Source organism: Carassius carassius, chromosome 12 (genome assembly GCF_963082965.1).
Source record: "Carassius carassius chromosome 12, fCarCar2.1, whole genome shotgun sequence".
In the NCBI taxonomy this organism is placed as follows: Eukaryota; Metazoa; Chordata; class Actinopteri; order Cypriniformes; family Cyprinidae; genus Carassius; species Carassius carassius.
Genome location: NC_081766.1, coordinates 23886381 through 23896053, shown reverse-complemented (window position 1 = coordinate 23896053; position 9673 = coordinate 23886381). Strand labels below are relative to the sequence as shown.

At 42.3% G+C, this 9673-nt stretch overlaps 1 protein-coding gene across 1 annotated transcript; it reads right to left on the bottom strand.

Moving 5' to 3' along the window:
* Positions 1-846: 846 nt before the first annotated feature.
* Positions 847-3365, bottom strand: LOC132154351 (uncharacterized). The gene is made up of 4 exons (XM_059562888.1): positions 3315-3365; positions 2934-3193; positions 2009-2325; positions 847-1382 (listed from the first exon to the last, which is right to left on the bottom strand). The coding sequence occupies exons 1-4, from the start codon at positions 3363-3365 to the stop codon at positions 1027-1029; spliced, it is 984 nt and encodes a 327-aa protein (XP_059418871.1). The 3' UTR covers positions 847-1026.
* Positions 3366-9673: the final 6308 nt, after the last annotated feature.

Below are 9673 nucleotides of genomic sequence, written 5' to 3'. Positions count from 1 at the left end.
CTCCCGTTCACCTGACAATCAGTCCGATGAGTCTAGTACATCCTATTTATGTCTCACCAATGAACACTTATAAATTTCTCATCGGCAAAGACCCACTAGATCACTTTGAACCTTTACTGGACTTCAAACAACTAAAAGTCTGGGCTCAAGTGCGAGAAACTCTTCCCCTCCAGCCACACAGGTCGCCGGTGCCAGACTGTCAGGTAACAGAGGTCATGGGAACTCCCACAGAGCCAGACTGCCAGGTAACAGAGTTCACAGAAACCCCAGCAGCCAGCCATGGGTACACAGCCTCAGAGGTGGGTAGAGTAGCCAAAAATTGTACTCAAGTAAAAGTACTGTTACTTCAGAATAATATGACTCAAGTAAAAGTAAAAAGTAGTCATCCAAATAATTACTTGAGTAAGAGTAAAAAAGTGCTTGGTGAAAAAACTACTCAAGTACTGAGTAACTGTTGAGTAACGTCTGATTTATTTTTTAACAAGCATTCAATCAGACAGACAAAAATACAAAATAATCATATTTAAGCAAATTATAGTTTATCAAATCAATAAAATAAATTAAAATAAATAAATGAATTACAAAATAGCTTAAATTAAAAATAATCCAGGTAAATTCAAGTACTTAAAAAATAAAATAAATAAAATAATAAAAAATAAATAAACACAAGTAACACAAATTTCCAAACCTTTATACTTTTTTTTACCAGGCTTTTTCAGACAGAACTAGAACAAGGCTGCCCATAAACTCTCATAAACTGTGTGTGTGTGAGAGAGAGAGTGTGTGTGTGTGTGTGTCCGTGTGTGTGTGTGTGTGTGAGAGAGAGAGAGAGAGAGAGAGAGAGAGAGAGAGTGTGTGTGTGTGAGAGAGAGAGAGAGAGTGTGTGTGTGTGTGTGTGTGTGTGTGAGAGAGAGAGAGAGAGAGAGAGAGTGTGTGTGTGTGTGTGTGAGAGAGAGAGAGAGTGTGTGTGTGTGAGATAGAGTGTGTGTGACAAAACATGCAGAAACAAACAACTTCACAAAAGAATTACTCAGTGATGTCACTATTAAGCTTCAACAGTAGTTGGCTCTCAAGGTTCTTGCTTTGAAGCTGTGATCGTTTAGCAGTGAACAGGAGTCCTGCATGACTGAAAAGTCTCTCACAGGCTGCAGATGCAGGAAGACCTGTGTTGACTTTGAGTGACAGCTTCTTGATGTGAGGAAAGGAGTGGAGTAGATCCATACCTGCAGGGGACAGACATGAAAGGTACCTCTCCAGCTCTCCTACTTGTGATTTTCCCAACTCCATGGATGCAAAGAAGTCGTCTTCATCAGAGAGGCTGCTGTTTGTGCTGGTGATATCATCCAAGTCGGTGTCGAGGTGATTTCTGATGTAGTCAAGGCCTGTGGCAAGAGAAATCATTTTTTAAATAATTAGGTCTGCACACTATTCTTACCCTTCTACTGTATAGGCTGTCAAGCTGCTGGTGTTTGACATTAAAAGCTACCGGAGTTTCTAACTATATTGCCACCCTGTGGTTTGTCACTAACACACTATAATCCTAAATGACAGTAACATTATACAGATTTATAAAGGTCAATGTCTACTGGTTCACATTTTAATCGATAAATTTAATTGATTGGAATTGAACTACTGGCTTCGTCTGGTCAGAGGAGAACTGGCCCCCCAACTGAGCCTGGTTTCTCCCAAGGTTTTTTTCTCCATTCTGTCACCGATGGAGTTTCGGTTCCTTGCCGCTGTCGCCTCTGGCTTGCTTAGTTGGGGACACTTCATCTACAGCGATATCGTTGACTTGATTGCAAATAAATGCACAGACACTATTTAACTGAACAGAGATGACATAACTGAATCCAATGATGAACTGCCTTTAACTCTCATTTTTTGCATTATTGACACTGTTTTCCTAATGAATGTTGTTCAGTTGCTTTGACGCAATGTATTTTGTTTAAAGCGCTATATAAATAAAGGTGATATTGACATTGACATTGACATAAACAAGTATATTTACCAGCATTTAAGATGTTCTCCTCTGTGGTCCAGGATGTTCTGAATTTTGGTAGGAGTATTGCTGCTGCAATCAGCTCAGGCTCTTTCATGACGTCTCCAAAACGTTTCTGGATCCCTTGCTGCAGGGTGTGAACAAGAGATGTACACATTTTACAAGATGACTCCAACCTCTTCAGCTTGTCCCGCAACTGGTAAAGTGTTGGCAGCAGGAGGCCCATATGCACAGATGATTCCTCTTGGAGGATATTAAGGGCCATGGCAACAGGCTTCATCACAGCAGCATATTCGACCAAAAACCCCATTTCAGCTGGATTGAACCTATAAAACATGTAACAATAATAAGATTACTTATAGCTATTTCTGGTACAATGTCCTTGTTATGCATTGTACATGTTAAATACACAAATAAATAAAAATAAAATAAATTACATTATTTCATTCAAGTCATCCACAATTGTCACACCACCATGCAAAGAAAACTTATCATTACCCCATTAATCAGCAAGGTTTTTTTATTATTCTTTATTATTCCCGTCCTTCGGATGAGACGTTAAACCGAGGTCCTGACACTCTGTGGTCAGTAAAAATCCCAGGATGTCTTTCGAAAAGAGTAGAGGTGTGACCTCGGCATCCTGGCTAAATTCACCCATTGGCCTCTGACCATCATGGCCTCCTAACAATCCCCATATCTGCTGATTGGCTTTATCACTCTGTCTCCTCTTCACCAGTAAGCTGGTGTGTGGTGGGCGTTCTGGCGCACTATGGCTGCCGTCGCATCATCCAGGTGGATTCTGCACACTGGTGGTGGATGAGGAGATACCCCCTGACTATGTAAAGTGCTTTGAGTGCCTAGAAAAGCGCTATATAAATGTAATGAATTATTATTATTATTATTTAAAAACAAAATATAAAGCTTGTCAACTTACATCTTTATCTTTAATGCTGTGCAGACATTGCGAATTGCTTGTTCTCCTTGCTCTCGGTGAATGCGCACAATCCTTTCTACAGCGAGGAACAGGGAGCTCCAGCGTGTCTGACTCGGTCGGAGAAACTTCTCGTTCCACTGTTTCATGAGCCATGGTTGACCTGCTGGTTTTATTCCAGAGAGCATGACATTTAGCAAAAGCAGACCGAGACAACTTCTTGTAGGTTTCGTTTGCAGCTCCTCCTGCAGCAGTGGCATCAACTGTGGATATAAAGATTGAGGAGATGGCATGCACACTTTTGGTGCCTTGGAAGTTGGTACTCAAGGCCTGTGTTGTCATCCAGAATAGCAGACACATCTTGATACTCCACCTCTGACTCACTCTGATCTTCTGTTGCATCATCAAGGGTGGAGTCACTTTCCTCTTGCTCATTGGTGGCTTCCTCCTCTATCTCCGCATCATATAATCGAAAGGCCTTTAGGAAATTTGAGCCACTGTCTGTTGTCGTCCTGGTAACTTTTTCCCTGATGTGGTACTCAGAATGTATTTCCTCTAATGCAGCAGCAAGGACATCAAACGTGTGTGAGCCTTTGAACCTTCTACAAGCTAATGCAGCGGAGTGCCTCTCCAGTGAGGTGTTGTCTATCCAGTGACAGGTGACACCTAAGTAGCTACGTTGTCTGGCAGACCAGCAGTCTGTTGTGGTAGCAACATAGTTCACAGCACTCAGTTTTTTGATGAGTATGCTCTTCTTGTGTTTTGCAGCTTCTTGTATTCTTGTGCATAACGTTTTCCTTGTCATTACTGTTATGAGGTTGCAAGGTTTCTATCAAAGTCTTGAAGGATGGCGTCTCAACCACAGAAAATGGTTGGTTGGCCTCACATACAAAATTTAGCACCATCTTGTCAAGCGTTGCTTGTGTTACCCGCACTGGGGCAGAGAAGGCTGTGATTTTTGCATTTTTCACAGAAGTATCACTGGAAGAGGGGGACTTGCGCTTTCTGTTGTTCTCTATAAAGTCGGTGTATTTAGACAGTTTGTTGGGGTGAACCCTCTGTGCATAAAAAAAAAAAATCTGTGAGGTTACATGGAGATCAAGACATTAAAAGAAACTTATCACATCAAATTTCGATGAGTATATATATATATATATATATATATATATATATATATATATATATATATATATATATATTTATATATATATTAGGGGTGGAACGGTACATAGAAGTCACGGTTCAATTCATACCTCGGTTTCTGTTTGGTAAGTGTACCTGAATGAACTGAAAATTAACAATAATTTGAAAATTAATTTGCTACATTTCAGATTAATATATTTGTTTTCCTTAAAATTTTATCTAACAGTAACTTAAACACTTTGCAGTTTGAATGATGTCCTGCATAAACAAAATGATGGAGTATGTTTTTATGTTTCCACTGTTCGATCGCGCCCACGCCTCACACACCTCACACACACACACACAAATATAAGTAAACACTTTGTGATTTTTCGATCGTGCCCACGACATTCTCTCTCTCTCACACACAACATACTAAAAGCATTGCAAACATCGCAGCCTGCTTCAGAGCTAAGGCGGGGCTACAGATTAAGTGTCCCTAAAGAACCCACGTATCTAACAGTAGTTCTGCATTACATTAATTTGCACGCAAGTTTTACTTATTTTTATACCATGTAAGTTATTCTCCGTGTAAATGTATTCACCGAACTGTGACGCCCATACCATTTCGGTTCAATACAAATACATGTACCGTTCCACCCATAATATATATATATATATAGGAAATGTTTAAAACATATGTAACCTAAAATACAAACATTCGTCTATCCACAGCAAAAAAATAAATAAAACGAATTTAGAACACTTACCGCTACATGTTTCCTCAAGTTAGATGTTGAGTTTTTGAATGCTGAAATGTCCGTTTGTTTTGGTAGACACAGAAGACACCGCATGATGTGACTTTTACTAAGGCAAACATGCTTTCAATATGAGGCCAGGGGTGTTCCTCCTCGCCTGTGTCTGCATTGCCGATGGTTGATTGTGACATTTTTGTTTTCCTACGACTGTAAAGCTAACCCGTGCCGCCGAACGCTGCTGAGATTGAGTAAGGTCACGTGACGAGACTGAACAACTACGTTTGATTGGTGAAACACAGTCACATGGTAGAGCCTTTGGCAGAAGTCTCACTCTCTGTCAAAATAAAACAATGACGCGTAGAATATCAAAGAGGTCAAAAGAAAAGTAACGAGCTCATTGTAGCCTAATGTAGCGGAGTAAGAGTACAGTTTCTTCTTCACATATCTACTCAAGTAAAAGTAAAAAGTATAGTGATTTAAAACTACTCCTAGAAGTATAATTTTTTCAAAAACTTACTCAAGTAAATGTAACGGAGTAAATGTAACGCGTTACTACCCACCTCTGCACAGCCTCAACAACAAACCAAGGCTCAAGTTCACTCCTCTGAACCTTACTCAACGAACAGGGAATGGTGGTACCAGCTTACACCAAATGGGTCGCTGTTCGGCTCAACATGCGATGTGGTCAAACCTTAAACCACACGCTGGGTTTCTTCCAACCCTCACCTGAATGTGTGGAACTCTGACTCCCACTTGAAGCCACACCCCTCACTGAAGTGTCATCTCATGTAGTCTATATCCTTTGCAACAACTGCACGGCAACTGACATCAGCATTCCCAGGGCCTACCAGCTGGGATGGCTAGTGTGCCATGACTTTAATGACTTTGAACTTTTACTACCTGTCATTGGGCCCATTCCAACTGCACTGATAACCGAAGGGAGTACAGACAACACATTGTTCACTGCGCCATCACATCTGTCATGTTGGTGACCAAAGACAAGGTGTGCAGAACGGAGCTGACTGAGGACCAACACCCTGCAGTATACACAGTCTCCCACCAGAGCGTCGGTGAGACTAATGAACCTGCTACACCTTTCAATACCAAAACGACTGATGACACACTGACGGAGGAGCCTTACCCAGGTTTTGAATCTCAAGTGCAGCAAATTCTACAAGACGCTAATGCTCTTCAGAGCAATACAGATCGCCAAGGACTCAGACAAGTTCTTTATAAGTTCAAAGAATCCTGTGCCAAAGACTCTTTAGACTGTGGTCTTACCAATCTCCACACGTTGCGCATCCCTACGCACCCTGATGCTCCTCCCACTTTTGTCGAACAGGACAAGATTCCCATCACCTCACACGAACCAGTGCAGGAGATAATCAAATCTATGCTTGAGGATGGTGTCATCCGTCTATGCAACTGTACCTACTCAGCCCCCATCTGGCCCATACTCAAACCAAATGGAGAGTGGCAACCCACCATGGAACTGAATCAATAGGTGCCACTGTCACGATGGCCCATGACCCAGCTAGAACAAGAAATACCACGAATCAGAGGAGCCACAATCTTCTCTACACTTGTTGTGGTTTCTGGATTCTGGACCATTCTGGTCCACCGGAAAACCAACACAAGCTGGCATTCACATTTGGCAACCCATGACCCAGCTAGAACAAGAAATACCACGAATCAGAGGAGCCACAATCTTCTCTACACTTGTTGTGGCTTCTGGATTCTGGACCATTCTGGTCCACCGGAAAACCAATACAAGCTGGCATTCTTATTTGGCAACCGACAGTTCACCTTCAACAGGTGTCCGTTCGACTACGCCAACTCACCAACTGAATTCAACATCTTTCTGAAAAAAGCCTGTACAGACTCTAACTATGCTAGACTCAGTTTCGTGTGCCATCTTCCAAACTGGAAACAGAATGGTTTCAAAACTGCAAACAACAAGCCAGTCAAACACCAACACCTGTTCCAGCAATGTGATAACATCACAAAAACACACAATGTGACTGTGTACTGGAAGAAGGTAAAAGAACACTCGAAGCTACCAGGTCTAGACAAGGACTTAAATGATCAAACTGACACCCTCGCCAAAACTGGCGTCTACACTTACTGACAACCAGTACCTCAGACCACTGCATGCTACAAAGCACATGCTGCGTGCACAGAACAACACTGTGGGTTGTGCACCGTCTGAAATCACAATGCCAAGGCTTGTAATGCCATGGCGCAAAAGGGGGAAAATGCCAATGTATGTCCATGATGCATCACATGCTGCACAACGCAGCACCAGAGCCACTGACGAGACACTGAAGCAAGCGTTATGCCAGCAGCAAGATGTGGCAAAGCATGGGCCAAGGCTAGCTAAACCCAGTCGCTGCCTACAAAGTAAAGAGACTGCCCTGTCCAACCAAAGACAACCCTCGCTTGTTTCTCCCCCCCCCCCCCCTCTCTCTCTCTCTCTCTCTCTCCCTGTTGTCTGTACCAGGATGCTGCTGTGGTTCGCCATGCTGTGCTGTCAGCCAACCAGAGGACAGCTGCCACCGAGAGAACAACTGAGACCCCTGATCACCGACTACAGAGCACACTACCCCAGCACCATAGCCCAATCCAGATTGACAGGTGCCCGATGGACAGAGGACTCCCTTCACTCACGCTGAGGCCGATGTCAACCCTAACCCACCAGAACAGTATGTCTAGTGTCAATGCAGCGAACCAGGCTGTGAACTCCATGAAACCGCTGTTTACTGTGTTCCAGAATGACTTTGCCCAGATTTAGCTGGTTAAAGCGTTAACGACAGACATGCTGTGGGAGGTTAGCTCCTCCAATGACAGCCTAGCCATGGGTAGAACCCCACTGTACATGATACCCTTAAGCCTTGTGCTAACTGTGCTGGCTTTTGCCATCACCACGCCAGCTGACCCGCTACAAATACACCGGGCCTACTCTCTGGATAGTGCCATCCTACTGCAAGCCAATCCCAAACAGAGGGAAATGGATGTGCTCCTGAACCAACCCATCAGCGAGTCAGGCCAAGTCTACAGACTTAAAGACATTGTCAATGTCAGGTTATGAAAAAGCAACACCCACACCAAGACACACATTCCAGATGTGGTGGCCTACCACGACAGTGACACACAGCTGTACCTGGCCCCAAACCTGCACATGTGTACTTTGACCAAAGACATTGATTATCTCTGCCTTAGCAAACCCTTCCTCAGAGACAACGCTGAAAGAATCTGCAGGTTGCAACCCCTGGTCAGCGACACACGCTGCCCTGTCGAAGCCAAGCCTCGTACACAAGTCACAGGGACGCAAGCAGAGATTGTAGGTGACAGATGGCTCGTCAACACTCCCGTGCGTACAGCTACACTGGCCTACGACCAGCATGACACCGCTACCCGTGTCAACTTGCTAGAGCATGTGGATTCAAGTACCGAAAGGTGCCACCCTACACCTTGATGATCTGGCAGTGTAAGAGAGGATCCAGGGCACCTTGTTTCCAAAAATTTGATTGATGAGGGTCATAAAAGCCATCTGTTCTGGACACCTGTTTGTACACCCCCCTCCCCTCCCTGTACACCCTCCAGTGACCTTAATATGAACTTATGAACCAAGGAGGAATTTCTGAGGGGGGAGAAGTTGTGGGAAGCTATGTGCTTTTTTTTAAACTTTGAAAAGGGGCGAAATCATGAAAATGGTGTAAGGGAAGATTTTATTAAGGTTTTAAATAAACAGTGTATTTCAAGAAAAAGGTTATAAACGCATAGCAGCAATGGAAACAATGTAATGATCGTTTTCGTAGTTGGAAAAGTGTAACAACGTTGTTAAAGTTGTTACAAATGAAATAAAACTATGTTACTGGTTATTTATCTGATACAACCAAACGAGTCAAAACTATCAGATATGTTTTCGTTAAGCAATACGTGAAAAAGATGTGAGAGCTTGTAGCATTACAATTTAAAAATGGTGTTTTGTTACCAGTTAGAAAATAAAGAAAACTAGGTAATAGAGTTTTAGCATTTGTACCTTACCTCAAACTGAAAAAAAGAAACGAATGTAAAGCAGCAATACAAACCAGAAAAGTAGGCGTTTTGTCACGAGGTTAGAGAAAATTTAAAACAAAAGAAAAAAGATGGTAGACATTACGTGGATCTAAAATAAAATACACCAGACCCCGTCTTTAAAACACCAGCACAAGATACTTGTCAAAACTATTCTGTACTTTACCACTAACTAAAATTTTACTGACAAGAGTTAAACAAAAGAAAAAAAAGATCTCACAGCAAAGTGTTATGACGTCTCCGGTAACGTTAGCTCGACTCAAACAAAAAAAAAAAGAAGCGAACGTAAAGCAATGTTATAAACCAAGAAAGTAGGCGTTTGTCACATCGTGTGTAATGTTAAAACAAAAGAAAAAAATAGGTAACTTAGGCATTTACGCGGATCTAAAAGAAAATAGCCTACATCAGACAAGATACTTGTCAAATCTATGCAGTACTTTACCACTAACTACAATTTTAAAAAGCGAGACTGTTAGACGAAAGAAAAAAAAAAAAAGATCCTCCGGCAGAGTTGTGAAGCGTCCGTAAAACAACCTCCCGGCACCGATGAACAGTTAGAATGAGGCTCGGGAATGCTCCGGAAAAAAAAAACACGCCTCCAGCGCTAGAGAGGGCCAGGCAGGAGGCGTGATAGCAGCATTAAATAGATTTAAACGTTACAATAATTAAACTAAGTAGTTTTTAATAAATAGACATCAGTCCTTAATTAGTGAAAACTTTATATCCGTTTAAACATATGGTCAATTTTTACTTTTTAAATGATGTAGACCTATACGATTTTTATTT